The 21,205-nt window shown below is 39.6% G+C and overlaps 1 protein-coding gene across 6 annotated transcripts in view; it reads left to right on the forward strand.

Moving 5' to 3' along the window:
• Positions 1-5,379: 5,379 nt before the first annotated feature.
• The window catches only part of ATG7 (autophagy related 7), a 115,906-nt gene continuing 100,080 nt past the window's right edge, over positions 5,380-21,205 (forward strand). For 4 of the 6 annotated variants that reach the window (XR_014184786.1, XR_014184787.1, XM_082060184.1 and 1 more), the window contains exons 1-12: positions 5,380-5,435; positions 7,159-7,369; positions 7,598-7,652; positions 9,397-9,514; positions 10,843-10,920; positions 11,493-11,609; positions 12,639-12,788; positions 14,942-15,030; positions 15,947-16,068; positions 17,097-17,187; positions 18,641-18,785; positions 19,394-19,552. Coding sequence is in view for 4 of the 6 variants with exons in the window: in XM_082060184.1 (XP_081916310.1) it covers positions 7,192-7,369; positions 7,598-7,652; positions 9,397-9,514; positions 10,843-10,920; positions 11,493-11,609; positions 12,639-12,788; positions 14,942-15,030; positions 15,947-16,068; positions 17,097-17,187; positions 18,641-18,785; positions 19,394-19,552 (1,302 nt within the window). In the remaining 2 variants the exon portion in view is untranslated. Of the gene's footprint in view, positions 5,436-5,768; positions 5,903-7,158; positions 7,370-7,597; positions 7,653-9,396; positions 9,515-10,842; positions 10,921-11,492; positions 11,610-12,638; positions 12,789-14,941; positions 15,031-15,946; positions 16,069-17,096; positions 17,188-18,640; positions 18,786-19,393; positions 19,553-21,205 lie in introns of those variants that run through there. The other 2 variants (XM_082060185.1, XM_082060187.1) reach the window with 2 other exon arrangements.

Genomic DNA, 21,205 nt, shown 5'->3' on the forward strand with positions numbered 1-21,205 from the left:
ACTTGAATTGTATATAAACTATTCAATATTAGATGAAGCCCTAATATCTCTGCATTTTAACAAATTGAAAAAATGTGTTAAAGGAATAAACTTAAATTCAGTCAATTTCAATGTATCATACCTGGCTCAGGGATTAGTTGACTTTGGTCTCAAGTAGCATAGAGGAAAAATTGCAGTAGGGCACTCAAATCTAGGAGGGGGAAAAAAAGGCAAAATACAGAGACAGAATACAGCAAAATTCATTCCAGAATTTAGACAACTTTTTCACGGCAGGAGCGGTATCTGCACAAGCAGTAAGATACACCTTATTTTGGACTACAAAGCAGCATCTTTTGAAACACATGCTCCAACCCAATGGCCTTTCACAAACAACTGCTCAGGTTCACAGCCATTATGGTCTTTTTTTTTTCTGTTGTGCAAAAAAGGATGGTAATTTAGGTGATCCTTGAGGAAATAAAAAAGCAGCTACAGTTACTAGTGTACTGTCAGGGAACAAACTGCCTTAGCTGATTGAATTATTGGTATACTGCTTCTTAGAGAACTTGTTTAGAAACTGCTTATATAGAACCTGCTTAGCATACCTCCTTAGCACAAGTGACTAAGTTTGCTTAGGCTGCAAGCTGTGAGCTTTTGAACTTTCTGCCTTGTTAAGCTAAAAAGGCCCCAGTGACTGTTCCAGCTGGAAAATATGGGAAGTTTCAATCCTCAACAGGAACTGCATCCCTGGAGATAAAGGAATGGATCAGAGGGTCTAAAAGAAGATAAGAAACAGAATAATGTTTTGGTTATTGCCAAGGACTTATTTTTCTCCCCAACTGCAGGTGCAAAATAAAAATTGAAAGTCAGGACTTGAGTTGACTTCTAGTCTGGTCAGTAAAAAGAAAAACAACTATCCGCATAGCTAAGAAACAGCCCACCTGATGAAAACGAAGAGATCCAATGAAGAATGTGGAGATCCCAGACTCTTAATTTTACAATCGGCACAGATTGATGCATGAGGGGTGGGAAGCTTAGATTGTAAGGGTGTAATTGCTCAAAGTTTTCTCTGTTGAGGGTCTCTCTACTGGAGACACCCAGCGCAAGCTGCTCTGTGCAGTACCTTGCAAATAAATTATTTCTTTTAGCAGAATGAGATGTACATTCCATACATGCACAGTCACATGAGCACACATAACAGGCTATTACAAAACCGCGATCTGAGATCTCCACCAGTTAGAAAGTGTAAGAGCCCCCCTGAAAGAGATGTGCATTTGTATACGGCAACAGTTAAAAACCAGATTGACATCTGGTAGATCTAACAACGTTTCAATTTTTAACAATATCTCTATATTTTATAATTTTATCTGAAAGATATCCTTTGTTATAACTCTGGTATGTTTCAACTGAAATACGCCTTAAAAGACATACATAGCACCCACTGCTATTCGTTAGCACTGTGTAATTAAAGTGAATGCCTACTGTGTAATCAAATGGCATGCCTTGAGGAAAATCAAATGCCTTTCTTTTGATCAGGCACGACTTTGTCTTCAAAACCAACACAGTCGGACCTGGGAACTGAACTCAGGTCTCCTGCCTGGCCATGTCATTTCCTCCTCACTGGGATAAATAATCCCTCGGCGCAGCTCTTGGAGCGGTAACAACCGTTCCTCTGCAGGAACCTCCTCCCAGCGCTCACAGCAGCAGCGTTCGCCTCTGCCCGAGGAACCAGCGACCACGCTCGCAGACGCCCAGCAATGTGGCAACTGCAAGACAACCCTTCCCCTGCACACTCTCGCTTTATTCCACATCTGGTTCTAGTACTCATTGCTACAACCGACTTTTAATTTTGCAGTGTCCCACTCCTGCAGTGGTAACAGGTATACATAGGACTAAATTACCTTTGACACTATTTTTTATAAATAATTTGATAGAATAGTGCTGCCAGGTATAGTTTTTAGTAGTTCTGCCAGGTTCTGCCTGTATTTTATGGTCTTGTTCACTGAGAATGTTGAATAAAATTCATTTAAATCCTTAAATGGAAAGCACTATATAAACCTAAATAAATATTATTTTTATTAAAACATATAACAGAATCTAATCCAAACTAAACAGTTGTGAGAAGTTACCTTCTCCAAACCATGTTGAGTGAATATTCCCCAAGAATGGATGAGTTTGAATCAGCTTCTATTTTATTCTCATCTTCAAAACCAGAATGATTTTCCCTTGCTGCAGGATTTTGCTTGGAGAAATTGAAAGTCCTGCCTACAGAAATATGTGCCAAAAACACCCAACAGATTTGTTCCCTGACTATAAGGAGACTGTTTCTAGTTGACTAAAATTCTCACATTTATTACAGACACACTTATTTGGTCACAGGAAGATCTCACAAGGTAAACTATACCTGCAACAATCAATCAACTCCAGCGTAAATCTGAGATTAACTTTGTTGTAGCCACTTTCGTGAAGATCCCGGGCACAGAGAGATCTCTGACTGAAGGTGCCTCTTCCTCTTACATTGTAAGAGGGCGGTGTGTTCATATGTAAACATCATCAGTTTCACGTGTAAATCTCAAGTTAATTTCCCAAGCCAGTTGTCTGTATAAAAAAATGACAGAGCCAGACTGCAAGCCTACCCGATGCATCTTGCATTCCCCCACAGCTACAACCATTGTGCAGAAATCTAACTCCTAAAGTCTGATTTATTTCAGGAATGACATGTCTGGTTGAGAAAATACGGGGATGAGGGCTCATAGAAGAGTGTCCCTCTGCCCTGTATTGCTATTATTGCTCATGACCTACGTGTGCTAACAGCTGTTTCATAAACCACGTTAGGAAACTGGAACTGTTCAAAGACTACAAATCTAAGCCAGGATACAGTTCTGGGGAGGTTGGGTAACAACATTCCAGCTATATTGATGGGGCATCATCAATGTTCCCGTTATATTTTGTGTAAAAATAGACTAAAAAAATCAAAAAGTGCTAAAAGCTTTTCCAGCCTTGGGGAAATAAACTGCAGCAGTGGGTTATGATGTGACCAACAGAGTAAAAGTATTACCAATACTAATAAAGTGAGTGGCATGCAGAATGAGAAATTGTAGAATTTTATGTATGTAATGCAGTTAGATTCAAGGCATAACATCTATATCAAACTTCCCAAGTTTATTTCAATTTGTTTTATTTGTGAAATTCCTGGAAGGTCTATTTGGCCCATGCTCCACAGCAAGGTCCACCACCCAAACATCACATCTAAATTTACATAATTAGCAGCACTGGAAATTTTCACCTAATGCTGCCTGAACGATTGTCTTTGTGTGACCTCACCCATGCTTATCTGACTGGCAGCTTTTCCTCTCAGGCTTACTCCCAATCCTGCCAGCAGTTTCTGCAAAACAGGTGTTACTGCAGTATTGTGTGCTCCAAAACACAAGACAGCTCTGGGAAATTTGTTTTCCCCGATAGTAAAATGACATAAAGTACATAAGAGGTAATGCCTGTTTTGTAGAAAACACACTTTGATTTGCATTGTAGATCTGCAAAAATCTATACAGACTCGTTAAAAAATGGTTGGAAGGGTCTAGTCCAGCCTCCAGCTCAAAGAAGAGCTAACATCAGATTTAGAGCACAATCCTCAATCAAGTCCCCAGGGATGGAGATTACAATGTCTCTCTGGGAACCTATTCCAGGGCTTAAGCAGCCACACTAGGCATTTTTTTCTATATATATTCATTTGGAATTTTCCTCATTTTGACATGTGCCCTTTGCCTTCCTGCTTTTTGCTGGGCACCTGAGAATAATTTGCCTCCATCTTCTCCGCTTTAGGTCACATAAGACTTCCATTATATCCCCTTCAGACTTGTTTTCTCCACACTAAGCAAACCCAACTCTCCCATGCCCTGTGCTCCAGCCCATGAGCGACCCCGAGTTGACCTGCGAGTCTGTGCCCTGGGGAACTGGAGGAGACACAAAACCAGCGGCCTCGCTGCAGGTGAGTCACAGGCCTGCTGGCCAGAGGGCGTTGGTCACACCCGCCCCACTGGCCGTGCCCTGGTAACTCAGCCCCACACCTCCAGGGACTCATCACTCACTCACCTTAAATCCCAGAATCCCAGAATGTCAGGGGTTGAAGGGCCCTGGAAAGCTCATCCAGTGCAATCCCCCCATGGAGCAGGAACACCCAGATGAGGTTACACAGGAAGGTGTCCAGGCGGGTTGGAATGTCTGCACAGAAGGAGACTCCACAACCCCCTGGGCAGCCTGGGCCAGGCTCTGCCACCCTCACCAGGAACAAGTTTCTTCTCATCTTTCAGTGGAACCTCCTGTGTTCCAGTTTGCACCCATTGCCCCTTGTCCTGTCACTGGTTGTCACCCAGAAGAGCCTGGCTCCATCCTCCTGACACTCCCCCTTTCCATATTGTTAACCACTAATGAGTCACTCCTCAGTCGAGGCTGAGAAATTGCCCTTACCGGACACCAGGCATCAACAGGATGGTGACATTTTTTGCATGCATGTAACACAGATGATATGTATAGTACACTTATGCAATAATCCTCATATCCCATACTAATTTTAAGTGTAGTAAATAGTATTGACTGCCAATCCATCATTTAGGTATGTATTTTACTGAATACTTTTTTTTTACCAGAACATCAGGACCACAGAATCACAGAATGGTTGGGGTTGGCAGGGACCTCTGGAGATCATCCAGTCCAACCCACCTGCTAAAGCAGGGTCACCAGAGCAGATTGCACAGGAAGGTGTCCAGGCGGGTTGGAATGTCTGCAAAGGAGACTCCACAGCCTCCTTGGGCAGCCTGGGCCAGGCTCTGCCACCCTCTAAGTAAAGAAGTTTTTCCTCGTATTCACATGGAATCTCCTATGCTTCAGTCTGTGCACATTGCCCCTCACCACATTCAAACCGGCGCGCCCTTGCGGAGATTCACGCAGCAGTCACAACCACGGTGCAGTTTTTAGCCTGTACCGCTTCGTTTTTCACTGAGGCCGTGAGTGGTGGAGCGATCGCACCTCACACCGCCTGCGCGCCCACCACACACAGCGACACCTGCGAGAGCGGGGGCCGCGCGCCGCCGCCGGGGAGCGCGCCGGGGAGCGCGCCGGGCCGCCGCCTCGAGCCCGTTGCGCAGCAGCAGCCGAACTCCCGGCGCCCGCGGGCGCCCGCCCTGGCTGACTGACAGACCCGCCCGCCCCATCCCGCCTGACGGACCAGCCCGCCCCACCCCGGCTGACGGACCAGCCCGCCCCACCCCGGCTGGCGGACCCGCCCGCCCCACCCCGGCTGGCGGACCCGCCCGCCTGAGGCGGAGCCAACCGGCCTGCGCCGCCTGCGTCACGACGGCCGCCTCGTGCCGCACGCCTCCCCTCCCGTCACGCGGCAGAGGCGGGATGACGTCACTGGGCCGGGCAGCGGGTGGCGCAGGAAGCGCCGAGCGGTGCAGCCGGTGAGCGGGGCGGGTGTCTCGTGCTCCCTCAGGCGTCCCTCGGGCCGCGTCCCCCGGGTCCTTTCCCGCCCCCGGGTCGCTGTGTCCTTCTCTCCGGGTCGCTGTGCCCGGCCCGCCGGGCGGGAAAACCTTGGGAGGGCAGCGGGGGCTACAGTCACGAAGGGCGGGCGGGGCCGCCCCGTGTGGCGGGCCGGGCGGGCCGGGCGGCCCCGCGGCGGGAGCAGCCGCCGGGAGCTGGCGGGGCAGGTTGGCCCAGGGGCCGGAGCGGCCTTTCGAGCCGGGGAGGTCAGAAATAGGGCAGACTGTCCTTGCCCCCAAAATAGCTTTGGCGAGGGACGTTTCGCCAAGAAGCAGCTTTTCTGAAGGGGCAGCGGTAGGAAATAATAATTTTCTCTGGCACCGAGATGTAGAGGAGGCCTTCAAAACACTCAACTCCGGACCACAGAATGAAGTTTTATAAAAAAGCTGTAGGTTTTATGGGATTGTGTGAATTTGGTTTAAAACCTGTAGCTTCACGATAGTTTTAAAAGCCGTTAAACTGCTCATCGTACTTTTACAACAGATTAATTATGTCTGTCAAGGGGAAGACAAATATTAAAAGTTACAGTGTGTTTTTCATTTCAAACATTCCTATAGTATAGTAACATTACTATAGTATAGTATTAGGTACAGTAATAATGAAAATAAGTGGGATGTTTAAATTCATTCCTGGTGGATGCTTTTAGGCTGGTATGTTCTGTATTTACTCCTGGGTACCGTCAGCTGCTTGGTCATGTAGGGTGTTTGACAATACACGTTAGTGTTGGGTATGGTATTGGACTTATAAGCAAAATGAAAACTTTACTGGTTTGAAAAGTTGAAAAGAGACTTCAAGAAAATTCAAAATGAGTAAAACTTTAGTTATAATAGAGCTTATCTGGCGAGGAAAGTAACAACTATTTTTTTTTTTAATGTTAAATAATACTTTCCCCAGCTTATGGAAAAAAGGTGACAAGGGATTTAATGGATTAATATTGACTAGGCAGCTATTGAACCTTTGAATACAAGTTTGGTTATGGAAGTCTTGGCATCAAGTACCTTGTAACCTGACTCTGTTATACCTGACATCTATATGACAAACAATTATTTGCCTGTTTCACGATAAGCATTCTGTGACACTTAGTTGCAAAACAAAACATTTGTAAGGCTTAAGACCTATGTAATAGTAAAAGTTAAATGTTTGCTAATTTATCGAAGTGAAAACTTAGCTAAATGAATGCTAGTTTGGATTTTAAATGCCATCAGAACTTACATAGTACTAATAGGCTTTTAGATGCATATCTGGATAACAGAAGGAATGCTGATCCAGTGTTTAGCATTTTGTTATTTTTACCTGTGGCAGCACAACACAAGATGTAACTCAGAAGTACAAAGTTCAGATGTAGTATCCTAAGTAACAGGAGAAATGGTGGAATGTCTGTCAGTATCGGTTCCTTCTAGGCAGCTTGGTCAAACAGAACATAACTTGCCTTCCATAATTTTGCATACAAGAAACTGGAAGGACTTTGCTTGGACTGAAAGGACCTATGATCAATGATTTTTAAAACTGGAGTTACTTAAATGTTCAGAGGAGCAAAGCTTTCCGTACTTGAACCCAAGAAAATGTATTAAAAAGAAGCTTCAAGTAGTCATGAGTAATACGGTCAATTGCATATATACTTATCAGGCATATCTGCTTTTCCAGGATTCTGTTTAGCAGCGATCCTTACCCAAAATCATGGCAGCTGCGGGTGGTGAGGCGCAGCATCCCGGAGATCCTGGAGCCTCCAGGCTGCAGTTTGCTCCCTTCAGTAGTGCCTTGGACGCAGGATTCTGGCACCAACTAACCCAGAAGAAACTCAATGAGTACCGGTTGGATGAGGCCCCAAAAGTTATCAAAGGTTACTACTACAATGGTAGGTAGAAACTCAACATCTGACTTAGTAGTTTGGGTTTCTTGTGTCATTCTTCTAAGTATTTGTGTGACGTGCTTTAGGCATTTTGCTGAAACATTAAAAAACACAGCTGGGTGAGCTGTGAATTCTGGTGTGTCTGTGGGTTATTTATAACTTACATTAGCAAAAAGAGGGAGATTAATCTATGTATTGCAGTTTAAAAGAAGTGTGTTGCTGCTTTTTGTCCAGGTGATCCTGTGGGTTTGCCAGCTCGCTTGACATTGGAGTTCAGTGCCTTTGATATGTAAGTACATACTGTAGTTTACCTTAATTTGTATGTAGGGACACTTCCGTTACATAACAGTAATATTTTTATACATAATGTTACTTGGACAAATTCTACATGAAAATAAATGCATATTTTCATGAACTTCATGACAGTGGAGAGACTGATATGAATTGCAGACATTAACTCCCTGTGTCTGAAGTAGTATATTTATCTGAAGGGCCAAGTTTAAAATATGCTGGTAAGTCTCAGATTTACTTACTGTTTGTATATATGTTTATATAAAATACCATTTTTTCCATTTCTTCAACTTTTTGGCATAAATAAGGATATATCAGACATCTGACTTCTGGTCAGATTTTTCCTTAGGTCTGTTTTTAGTGAGGATTCATCGTTACAATTAGGATCTGAAAATAGTTTTGCAATCCCTAGCTGTTACATTGTAATATCTTCCAAAATATTTAACCTTTTAACTTGAATTTTGTACTTTCGCCTTTACCCCCAAAGTGAAATGTAGACCAGAGCTGCTCAGTGTGCACACCAAAGATGAGATGAGGAGGGAAAGGTTTTTTCCCTGTGGTTTTCATTTCCAGCAAATGCCTAAGATAATATAGCTAACATAGGAACAGATGTCTTGTTTGTTTTATATTGGTGGATTATTATAAAGTTGTACATTGCAGAAGTTACTTTCTTTGCGTTGTTTGGTCAGGGTGTTAGGAGCCTAGTGAGACTTTGTGCATTTTGAGATAATTTCTTAGGAGATATCATTCCATTAATTCTTAGGTAAGAACTTTTAGGAATGATAGTGAAAGCGTATACAGCAAAGTGCAATTGGAAGAAAGCTGTGATATTGGGAACAGGAATTTCAGATTAGGAAAAAAGGGATGGTACCGTGTTATTTGAGCTCTCAAATATTATGACAAAAATAAAACTATGACAGGTCCATTTGTGTAGTGTTTGCTTATTCTACTGTAGTAATTTTCTGTATATCTGTTTCTATACCTTAGGTAGTCAGTTTAGATGATCATGAGGAGTTCCCTTTTAGATTAAAAAATTTTTGGAAACTATATCATGTGTAGTTATTATGTAACTGAAATATTTGCTGTATTTGAGTTTTAGCAGTGCTCAGAAACATCAGTTTTGGAGAATGATGTTTAAGTGGTCAATGAAATCAATCAGATCTGTAAATTAAGGGAATATTGTAGTGTTTTTACCTAATTTACATTAAAAAGGGGGGAAGAAATATATACTGTGTTTGCAAACAGCAGCTTCTCCAGCTGATGATGTTACAAACTATAAAAGATACTCAGTCTCTTGTTTGGTTTGGGCTTCCTTTGGCTTGTTTCTTAAACATAAAATTTTAACCAAATAACTCTGTGTGTGAATGAAATACTGACATCTAAAGTTCAGTCTTAGTAATTTTTTTAGTAAAAATGACATTTGTCATGGATAGTCTATATTGGAACAGAATTTTTAAATCTTTGATTCAGTGCCATGTTGCTTAGGGATAATACAGATGCCGATGTATTTTCCAAGTCTTAATGTAGATGTGTATTTGCACAGGTTCTTATACCAAGCCATATTCAGTAAAGCAGCATGATTGTAAAATATTTTTATTAGAGCTGACTTTGACTTTTGTTACTGTGCCTCGTCATTTGACAGTTTCAGGACAACCTTACAGCACAGGGTGGCTCCTGCTACTGCTGCTGATCATGGTAAAGGCATTAGTATCCAGTTCCCAGGGTTTCTTTGTTTGATTTAGGAATGCACCAACACCAGCACGTTGCTGTCCTGCTTTTGGAACATTGTATAATACCAACACTTTAGAGACTTTCAAATCCTGTGATAAGAAATCACTTCTGGAAAAAGAAGCCAATGAGGTAAGATTAAAAATCAACTGGTAGAAAGGATTTGGAAATAGGCAGTAAAATGCTTTATATCTCTGCTCCAGATGTTGGAGATACTGTCCCTACTGTTTCATATAGTAGCCTCAGCATTTAACGTATTCTAAAAGGAGTAGTTTGATGTTTGCTTTTTACGTTTCTTGACAAGAGAGTAGAAAGTAGCTAATTATACTTGGAGGGCTTCCTTCAGTGTGCTGCTGGGCCAAATGTTAAGCTTAACAGTGCTGTAGAGTTGACATTGACTTGAATTCTGCAGAGCACGTTTTTAAAATTTGTCTTGACATTCAGAAGCCAGCAAATGCCTGGTTTAAACTCTAGATTACTGCAATTCATTTGTGTGTCAGTGACAGGGAAGCTCCAAAACAGCCAAAAGATAAAGCAGGGAAAGCAGGTGGCTGTCAAGGGAAGGGGCCGGTCTGCTTGCACTGTAATGATGAATGTAAATGTCATGGCTTGGGGAGAAGTGAAAATCAAACTAAGGCAGCCTTTTTCTTTTTGAGGTACTGCACTTTGACTAGTCCTTGATTCCTTTAATTAGACTGATTTTTCTGCCTGCTGGCCTTGAGTAGTGCAGTTCTCATGCATATCTGTGCTCAGGGCTATGAGTGTTTTGTGTTCCTGTGGCTGGTGCTTCCCTGGTGCTGGTAGGTGTGGTGCAATATCTGTCTTCAGGGAAACTGGGAAGGTCAGAATGCTTGATTAGCTTTTGTATTTATTTTTGTTTGTTTGTTTTAAGACAAAGACCAAGCAGCTCTGGCTCTTACCAGTATTACAGCTGCTTGTCTCACCAACGTGCAGTTGCTGCCCTCTTGCAAGTCTCCATTTTTTTGGTCAAATTTTCTAGTAGCTTATTGACATATATCTATAGATCCCATGAATGAAAAAGATAAGAGTACAATAGAAGGCTATATTAATAGCACAGTATGTTCTAGATTGTGCTAGTGTTAGTAGTTCATATACATGAGGTTTATACATGTTCCTGATGAGGTTTATTTTGTTTCATTTGATCCATTTGATTTTGTTTCATGCTTGATCCATGAACAGATGCTCGTCCTGTTCCCCAGCTTCCATGATTTTGTGTTAGAGAATGTGTGTCTCTGCCTTATATTTAGATCTTTAGAATCCTTTTAGCATAGGTAATGGGGGGTGGGATCAGATAGGAAAAGATCACAGTGAATTACTAGCAATGTTAATTTCAGTTTTGTAAAGGTAGCTGGAAGAATTAAAGGTTTCTGCAGCTGTTCTCGTGCTACCTTGGTATTTTGTTTCTCTGCCTTCTCTCTTCCTTATTCCCACAATGGCAGATATGGGAATCAATAAAATCTGGAGCTGCTCTGGAAAACCCTTTGCTCTTGAACAGATTCCTGCTGCTGACATTTGCAGTAAGTAAAGATAATGTGTCTCAGAGCATTGTAGTGGAAATAAACAAATAGTTTCTTTTTAGGACACGTACTGTATTAGTATTGTCATATTAATGTTATCAGGATCATTCTCAGACATCTTAAAATGTCTGAAAACATTTTTTTATAAAACTAACAAGCTGTTCTCATATACAGATATACAATATTTTACGATGTATTATTGAAAAAATGCTGGTACCATCTCATATTCTTTACTGCAAATGTATAAGGTTGTCTGACAGCCTTACAGATAACAGTAAAAGTAGAGCAACTGTATCATGTTTAACAAATTGAAAGTTCTAATAAAAAATGCTTCAGCTAACAAAAAGTGAAGTAGTGCCCATTTATTGTCTGTTTAAATCTTAAAAATATATACACAGAAGGGAAGTCTTCTAGTATTTTAAAAATTATTTTCTAAAACCATAACACAGTGCTTTGTGAAGTAGAGAGAACAATGGTAGCATGGTTACTGTCAGTTATGATTAGTATTCCAAATCATAATTTACCTCGATATATGTGTTTATTATCTAATTTTACGATTTTTTTTCCCCTAGGATTTAAAAAAGTATCATTTCTATTACTGGTTTTGCTACCCTGCTCTTTGTTTCCCTGATGGAATACATGTAATTCAGAAACCGGTGTGTCTTGGAGACAGATTCCCATTAAATCAGGTATTCAAAATACAAAATGTTATGGAGTCTGTAGCACTAAGCAGTTTTGTGGGCTGTACAACTGAATAATTTGAGAATCTAATTTGTTTTAAAATCTTCACTTATCTTATTTCCAGGTGGGATTTGTGAGGTTTTTGTTTCTGTCTCGTCTCCTTGTTGTGTAAAAGCTCTCAGCTTAATGCCACTTCAGCTTGATCCATCAGTCAGATGTGGATGTGGCAAACAATTCTTGAAGGGGTAGTTATGTTCCTTTTAATTGTCACATACAGCTTATTGAAAATATAGCTATGTTTTTGAAACTCATTATATTTTTAAGAAACTTCTTTAAAGGGACATCCACTGGGAGAGCGAAGTAATTAGTAATTACAAAATTGTTAATAAAAGTGCATGATTGTGTTAATAAAATGCATGATTGTACAAGAAAAAGAACTGGATAGGGAAGATTTTTTTTTTTAGAGAAAAGTTAACAATTTTTTGTATTTTCTTTATTATTTAGCAGATGTTAACACAAAACATTGAATGTTTTTTTAATGGCATTATAATCAATGAGAAACAGTTTGGATTTTTTCAGTGAAAAATGCTTCGTTTCCTTCTTTGCCGGAGACCCTCATTAGTTCTGTAGCAAAAAAACAGTGTTAAAATATATACCATGATTCAAAGGCGGTTTCAAGTAAATACTGAAAATAGATAAAATAAAATTAATGAAACTGTTCCTAATAATAGAGGAGCAGTTTTACTTTCGCATAAAGCTACTGTGACAATCAGAATGACATTTTTGTTTTGTTATCTTGTACTGGTAGATCAGCTTGTGGCGTCAATTATAACACCCTTGTTTAAAATTTGCATTGACAAGTACTGCTTTTGCAATTGAATTTTTGATCTCAGTTTTTGTGGTTATATTGGGCTTTAAAACTTCAGAATATTCTAAGATTGTTTGGGTGAGGTAGTTTTCCCAGATGGTAAAGCATTTGCTGTGTTTCTGTGTGAGATTGTTAAAACTGTTGGTTACAGTTGTCTTTTTGCTTCTAGATTCAAGCACTTCAGGAAGCGTATGACGAGCTTTGCCAGAAAGAGGGCGTTACAGCTTTGCCTTATTTTTTAATCAAGTATCATGACAATTCTGTTGTGATATCTCCACTGAAAAAGTGGGATGGTTTCTTCCAAGACCAAGGGGGAAAGGTAATGAGAAATTCATGTCTTTTTATAACCTAGAAATGTTAAATTTTCAAATGGTACAAAAAGTGTCTGTAATACTGAGCTGGGTACAATGGCCAATGAATAGGCTGGGTAAATACCTGAACACCAGCAGCTTGGATTCATTTTTGTGGCAAGTGTCTCTGGTTCTTAGGCAAGAGCCCAGTTACACCAGATTAATGGTCAGCTTGGAAACAAAGTTCTTCATGCTCCTTTTCCCTCGTTATCACAACAGAAACAACATAAGTTTATGAAAGAGTTAGCATAATAATTGAAGTTTTCCAACCACTTTACCTACAAGCTATGAAATGCAAACCACTAAAAATTGGTGCTCGACTGTTTTATGTATTTATTGACTCTGGTAGCAGTAAGCAGGGAATACTAAATGGAAGTTTTCAAGTTGCAAAGTGTGTTTTGCCACGTGTGCTTGTTATGAGAGCTTTGGATAAAAATTCCTGGGAATCTGTATATGAAGAATGCTCCAGGTAAGTGCCTTGTAATTTTGGAAGATAGGTGGGTTGTGCACCAGAAGAGGCTGGGATGTTTCTTCTGTTAAATACAGAAGATGCATGTCCTATGAGCATGAAGTGAGTACTGTCCATTGCTTTCAGTCAGGGAGGAATTATGATGATACATGAAGCAGATGTCATCAGAGCAAGAGTTGACTGGCTTGGTTGGCTTGCATTTATGTACATTAAATTCTGTTCTGGATCACGCTGCTCAGCTGCTGGACTTTGCTGGGTCTTTCTACATGCTTTACCGTCTTTATGTTTGGTGAACTTCAAACTTCTTTTTATCATGCATGTTATTGAAGTCCTAGGATTCAGAACTTTGAGTTACGGTGAAGAGTTAGTAAGTGCAAAAAAAGACATTTTTCTTTTAAGGAGGTCTTGTCACACCATACAAAAGTAATTTAGTTCTCTTTTATAGTGCTTAAATTATTTTTTTGCATTTGCAAATTTGTTTTTCTGAAATTAAGACCTAGTTGGAATTTCTTCTTTGTAAAATAAGAATGTGAGGGTTGAGATTTTAAATGGTACTATAACTACAGTAATGGGTCACAAATAAGAGCATACTTTATTATATAGGGACATTCTCAATGTGGAAGAAATCTGTAATCATTTGGAATCTATTTCTTCATTAACATTCACTTTGGAGGGAAGTGCTAAAATTTTAGACCTGTTGGATAAGATTTATTGCATCAGTACTGCCTGTAGAATTTGCATTTCAGTGACCAACTGAACTTGCTCCCCTGGAATATGGTTTTGCTGTTGCTGAGTCAGTTTTCTGCTGGTGTATGAAATGCAATCAGCTCAGGGTGTTCTGCCCGCTGCGGGCAGCAGTTGCAAAGCAGCAGCAGCGCGTGGCTGGGCAGGGATCCCTGTTCCTCCCATCTCATCCATGAGTTCAGCGTGTCCGGCCGTTCCAGGGATGCCTCACTGGTATGGTGGAGTTGAGACCAGTCTCTCTAAGCCCATTCACAGGGGAAGAGGGAGGAGAGAAGGGCTCTGTAGATGTGAGGCACAGGTATCATTAGTGATGGCCAAGTTCGGATTTTCAGCATACGTAAAGGTAGGCAGTGGCATGTTTCTAATCTCTGCATGTGGTTTGGTTCTGCATTGGCTGTGAAGTAAGTTCCTAGTTTAGATGCCTCAATTATGAACATGGTATTACAGTGATTGAAGGTGAGACAGGATGTCCAGTTCCTTCAATTAGATCCCATTTGAAGGTTGGCTTTACAGGTGAATTTATGCTGGTTTTCCTTTGACTTGACATCTTACTGGCCAGTCCCCTTTCACTTTTGGATCATCTCAAAATCAATACAGAATTTTGTTTTGAGAGCAAGGCTTCAGATGTTGGGCTTCTCCCATCATGGTGTGTTTAAGGAAGGTGCACATGCTGTAGTGAAAAGTGAATGTCCATAAAGAACCTCAACTGAACAAATCTCAAAGCTGTGGCAAATGCTTGACTGAAATCTGTGTGACCATGTGTTGGACATTTGTTAATAAGTAAAATGTGTGTAGGCCTTCTCTGTGCAGAATTTTTACATTAAGAATGCCAGATAGCTTTTACTGTGAACTGAATATCAGAATGGAAGATGTCTTCTTGTCTCTCATTTAGACCAATTTTATTTGCAGGTAACAGTTGGAGTTTATGATCCGTGTAATTTATCCCACTATCCAGGATGGCCACTGAGAAATTTCCTGATCCTGGCAGCACACAAATGGTATCTATTTTATTCTTTCCCACAAAGATTATTTATTGGTTGATATAAAGTGAGGCATTCTTTCCCCCATGACACTTTACTGGTATCACCCACCTGAGATTTAACCTTGACATGACTCACTTTCAATGATTCTGATTTTGCATATTCTTTTTGTTTGTTTGTTTCTGTCACAATTTCATGTAATTCCTGATCCTCACATGCATGCACGTACCTGAAAATACATGCTTCAGACCCTGCCAATACCCTCTAGCTGTTTTGAGTCTTGTTTAAAGTGTTCTGTGTTTTTTGTATAATTAATTAGAACCAAATAATAGTAGGACTTAGATTTTAAAAATCAAGTACCCTTCGTTTTTCTGTGGTGTACCTTGCTGAATGTTTTGTTGGGCAGAAGTTGGGAAGACAGGACATAGTTTTACATAGCAGTATTTGAAAAAAATAAAGCATTTAAAGTGTCATGTAATATTGAGTTGCTGTAAAAAACATGTAGCTGAGTTGCATTTCCGTAGTTTTGCCTTTTACATTCTAACTGTTTGATTTGGGGATTGGAATCATAAGGAGGAAAAATGATACTGTATCAAGAACTAAGAGGATATTGCTTGTTCAGTGGCAAAGTATGTTGTATCACCTCACATGTCCTCTATTGCTTCTCTGCTTTTATTTCTCTAAATATACCACTTGTCCAGCAGCATTGTGTAAATGAGAGTACAGGCTGACAGTGACATTTCTTTAGAGCTGTTTCACAACAAGTAGTTTTCTCATACTAGGCAATTGTTTTTATTTATACCTGATCAGAACAGCAGTGTTCCAGTGTTAAAAGAAAAGGCATTATTGAGAATCTGCAAGAGACTAAACTTGTGTGAACTTTTCCTATTAAGAAATTTCATGTCTGTTTTGTTTTGTTTTGTTTCAATGGCAGGGGCAGCATTCTCCGGTCCGTTGAGGTGCTCTGCTTCAGAGACAGGACCGTGCAAGGAGTGAGGGACATAACACACAGCATTATCTTTGAAATAAAACTGCCAGAGAGAGTCCTTGGCCCAGGTAATCCATTAAAAACAATCACTGTGAAGATGGAAAAAATGTATTAATACTACTCAATCATTGTTATGCTAAGTTATTTCTAATGGATTTAAAATTGTTTGAATTTCTGTTAAATGTCTGTAAAGGAAACAGTTCTTCAAAAAAGGAAGAAGCATCTTCCCTTTAAATGTTTTCCTTCTTAAATCATGTTTCTAATTAAAAAAAAAAAAAAAAAGGAGAAAATCCTCCTGGTGTCATGAAATACAAAGACCAGGCAATTAGCAAACTGTCTTTTTCTTTCATTAAATTGGCGTGCCATCCCTCAGCTAGGAAGAATACATATAGTAGTGAACTGATGTGATGTAAACTTTCTGTGTATTTCTGGAATGGTAGAAACCTGCTACAGGGTGGAATTGTTTCTTCAGGCCCATGGTGAGGTAGGCAGGTAGAATTTAAAGCAATAAACTCGTAACATTAGAACATAAACTAAGACTTAATTTCTGTGTACAGGACAGTATCAGAGAATTTCTCTACTTCATCCCAAAAGTTCTGAATGCTTTACATATTATCATTGTGAGTTGTTGAATTATTATATAATTAGGATATATAATTATCTGCTGAATTTACAGATTCAGTCTAGGCAGCATGAACAGACGATTGAACTTGGCAAAAGTCACTGAATTGTGAATTATGAATGTAGTGAGTTGTGAACATAGAAGTCTGTTTCACATTAAGGATCCAGATGATGAGGAATGATGCCGTCTCTGTCCTGGGGGTGAAGGAGGCTGAATAGGCAAAAGCAGCACATTGGACACCTGAGAGTAAAGCACTTTTCCAAGAGGCAGTGATTTCAGTTGATGGAAAACAGCAACATTTGTATACTGGGTTGTAAAGATACAGATTATTTACTTACAGGTTTAGATTTTTTTTTTTTTTTTTTTTCAGCAAGGTTAAATCCAACAAAGTGTCTTTTTTTCTATCCTGGGATATTAAGACTTTAATTCTGTCTTTCCTCCTTTCTTCCTTCTGTTTTTTACTGTGTCAAACAGATTGTCCAAAAGCTGTTGGGTGGGAGAAAAACCAGAAGGGAGGTATAGGTCCAAGGATGGTGAATCTCAGTGAATGCATGGATCCAAAAAGGTTTGTTTCTTTTCTTTTAAATTTGCATAGTTTTCTTTACTTGGGCTCAAGCCCTAACAAGTTGAAATGTGAAATGCAAGGACTATCTGTCTCTGTTAGGTAAGAATTTACAGTACCGCATATACTGTATATTCTTTGGACAGTCCTATTGGAATTAAGACCTCAGCAGAGCAGAGCGCACTGCCTGCAGCACAAGTGTTTGCGGTTTTTGACTCTTAAAATTTCAAAGGTATTGAATTTATACCGAATGGAATGTAGGTCAGAGTGTTACAGGCCTGTGGTTTTCATTGAATTCTCTAACCTGCAGGTTGTTAAATATGATGAAAATAAGCATGGAGAGAAGTTCAGCCTTTTGGAATTGTTAGAGTGTGACAGGAAAGAGCTCAGGAAACATGACCTCAGTAATTTTTATCGTTCTGCACGTGATGTGTGGGCAATGGATTGAAAGCAGTCAGGTTACACAGCCCTTCGGCTCATCTGCTTTCGCTGACTACGTGTGTGTTCTTGACTTTGCAACACTGTAGGGAGTGTGTTGATCTAATGGTTTAGGTTCATATATTTTACCTATCTAGCTGAGCCATTCTTGTCTGACAGTTGTGGCAGTTCCGAGTATCTTCGTAGACATTAGAGCAAGTTCAGCTGAGGGCCCACAATTCTTTAAGTAAATCTGACTTGTCCTCCTTTACTTGTATGCATGCCAACTTCTGTTAATTCCTATAGAGACTGTTAGTAATATGCCAGCCTTGGCAATTATGATCTTAAATCCTTGTTGAACAAATAATATACTGGATAATGCAAAAGTTACATTTATGATGCATAAGGGAATGAAACTGTCAGGTGTCTGACAACTTATATACATACCTGATTCAAAGACAAGAAAGACAAAACAATTTTAGGGAATTGTATGGGAAGAAATAGAGGGATAAGCGTTACCATCCTGTGCGAAGCAATACACTTCCTTGGAAAGAGGAAGGAGGAGAGTGCATGAGATAGTCCTGCTCTGGATGGATTATTATTTTTTTTATTCTGACATTTTCCTCTGCTAGTTATTACTCTATTAATTATTTGTGATTACCTGACTTGATGAGAGTTTTAACACCCTTTGTTCTGATGAATACAAAAATCTGACATTAGGTTGAGCATGGATTTCCTACCTAGTTTTTCTTCTAAAACTTCCACAAAGAGCTGACTCCATTCCTTAGACAAGTAAGTGAAACATTTCGAGTACAGATGGATTCAGGAAACCTTTTTTCTCCAATCTGCTTACCATGTACCTTACAATTAGGTGGAAGTATTACTAGGGAGACTTTGTTCTTCATATTACCTTTAAGTAGAATTATTTCCTTAAAAAAAAAAAAAGTATGGAACTTCTTCAGTTTAAATAAAAGTAATTGCTGCTTTGGAGAAACACAAGAACATTCAAAAGTGTGTTGCTGTTTGTTTTGTGATACAGGTTAGCAGAATCGTCAGTGGATCTTAATTTGAAATTGATGTGCTGGCGATTGGTGCCTACTCTTGATTTGGAAAAAATTGTGTCTGCCAAGTGTCTGCTGCTTGGAGCTGGCACGCTGGGTTGTAGTGTTGCAAGGACCTTGATGGTAAGTCCTGAGTTAGTCTTAAAAATCATCTGCTATTCCTCATAATTTTTTTTTTTTTTGAGCAGCTGCCATGGCATGTAAGAGAAAACTTGTATTCTTCAGTATTAATGTACACATAATATGTATTAGTTGATTTTATAAATTCCAGGGAAGAGGCAAGATTTGTAACCAATGGAAATAACTTGAACTTTTACTAGTAGTAGCATAGCAGGTAGTAATGGAACCTTAGCAGAATAGCAATTTGTTTTGGATTTACATAAAAAAAAATTGAACAATAAATTCTGGAACAAATTATATTATCAAAGTCATAGTGAAGCACTTGAAGTAACTGTGCTGATACTGACCTTCAGGGATGTTTACCACATCCTGCTGAATTCAGTAGAGTTTTGAGGGATTACTGCTGAATGATACATTTGGACAGACCAAATTTTCTGTTCTCCTTATTCAGTGCAACCACAAGGTTTTTGCTGTGAATAGCTTCAAAATCTTTTGTGGCTTGATCTTTCTAGAAAAATTGGACAAAACTTCTCTTGACTTTCTGGCATTACTCAGATGTTTATGGCTAAGCCTATTGTACATCTCGTTATGTAAATTACTTTCGTGTTTAGGCTTGGGGAGTCAGGAAGATTACATTTGTGGACAATGCAAAGATCTCGTACTCCAACCCAGTCCGACAGCCACTGTACGAGTTCGAGGACTGTCTGGGCGGTGGGAAGCCCAAAGCACTTGCAGCAGCAGACAGGCTGCAGAAAATCTTCCCAGGAGTGGTAAGATCAGTATTTAAAATGTGCTAATGTGTTCCTTGGAAAAGCACCGGTGACTTCCAATAACTATTCCAAGTTCTAGGAATTAAGTTTTATTATGAGTGGGTAAAGTATTACACAGGTGTTGCGTTGGTTACTGACAAATCTATAAGCATTTTATTTTAAGTACTCCATACCTGTTAAACTTGGAGACAATAAATATTTGTAATGATGAAATATAATTAAGGATCTTCTGAATAATCTTGTAGCTTATTGGTGGTGAGTAATTTTTTTTACTGTCCAGTATGTCCTAAGGAACTGTCAGTGATGGCTGCTTTTAACACTATTTTCCCACTCTGCACTTAAACGTGAGATTAGACACGTTAGTTGTCCACTATGGGAGCAGAAGGTCTTGAAGACACTAATAAATGTATTGTTGAGATTTCCTATTATGTTTTACACCCAAATCTGCAACCTTATTTAAGTTGATTTTCTCCATAAGAGGCAAATATTTAATCTTTAACTGGTTATGCTGCTGTTGGAATGAAATGACCTCATATTTTCCAGATTGCTGTAGCTGGACATTTTGCTCTATGAGTGGTCAGTAGTGTAATACTAGTAAAATAAAAAGTTTTACTTGTAAAACTGAAAGTTCTTTTTTCTGTTGGTTTTGCCCAGAATAACTTAATAGCAGCAAGTATTGAAGCTTGCTTGGCATAGGAGTGTAATAGGGAGTATTTAAATGATGTAAGAGAACTTCCTTGTCTGTTTTTGTTTTTTTCAAGAACCAAGCAAATGGTATTGGATCCAGAAAGGGGGAGTAGTTTGTAGCAGCCTGGAGAAGATGTCAGTGTTTGACCAAAGTTCTCCTCTTCTGGGGAGCCCGGTGTAACAACTACTATCAAAATGAAGTAGTTGAAAGGGAGCAAAAGGCAGGAATGAATTTTTATGTTGTTTTAGAGGCTTTAGGACGAAAGGCCCAACAATGGCAGCCTTTATCCTCTTTGACTCTTGAGATGTCCATTATATGAACATTATTCAGTGCACATGTTCGAACTTCATTTTCAATGCTGAAAAAAAGTAGATCAAACAAATATTTTCAGATATCTTAGTTTCATCCTTCATTTGGGAGGAGAATTGATATGGCTTATAATTTCAGAATAGACATGCTCTCAGTTTGCTTTGTCATGAAGAAAGGTGTTTTCATAATAATTTGGCATATGACAGAAGTCACTCAGCTGTTTAGAGTTTTTGCTTTGGAGGTGAGACTGTTAGAATCGGTAGCTGTAGTTACCAGAGCTCAACTGACAAACAGCGTCTTAACCACTTAGGGTAGTACAAATGAGTTACATATACTTACTATGCAATTACGTATTTAAAATGCCACGGGTTATGTTTCTAGTCATTACTGAGAAATCTGAACAGTGGAATATAGATCTGCTACATTGTTGAGGATCAGTGTTGTGAACAAGCTTTACAGAAGATAATTTCCAAATGTTTTAGGTTCATTTAGTTTGATCCAAGGATTGCTCTCGGTTTTTGTTCTGCGTTTATCTCTATTGATGCTATTATTGCCATGATTTATGAAATCAGTATTAGCGTTCAATGAGTATTCGGATATCAAACAATGATTCCCAGTTTCAGAACTTCTGATAAGTAAATCAGAAGAGATTGTCT

This window comes from Streptopelia decaocto (genome assembly GCF_964273445.1).
Source record: "Streptopelia decaocto genome assembly, chromosome: 8".
Classification (NCBI taxonomy): domain Eukaryota; kingdom Metazoa; phylum Chordata; class Aves; order Columbiformes; family Columbidae; genus Streptopelia; species Streptopelia decaocto.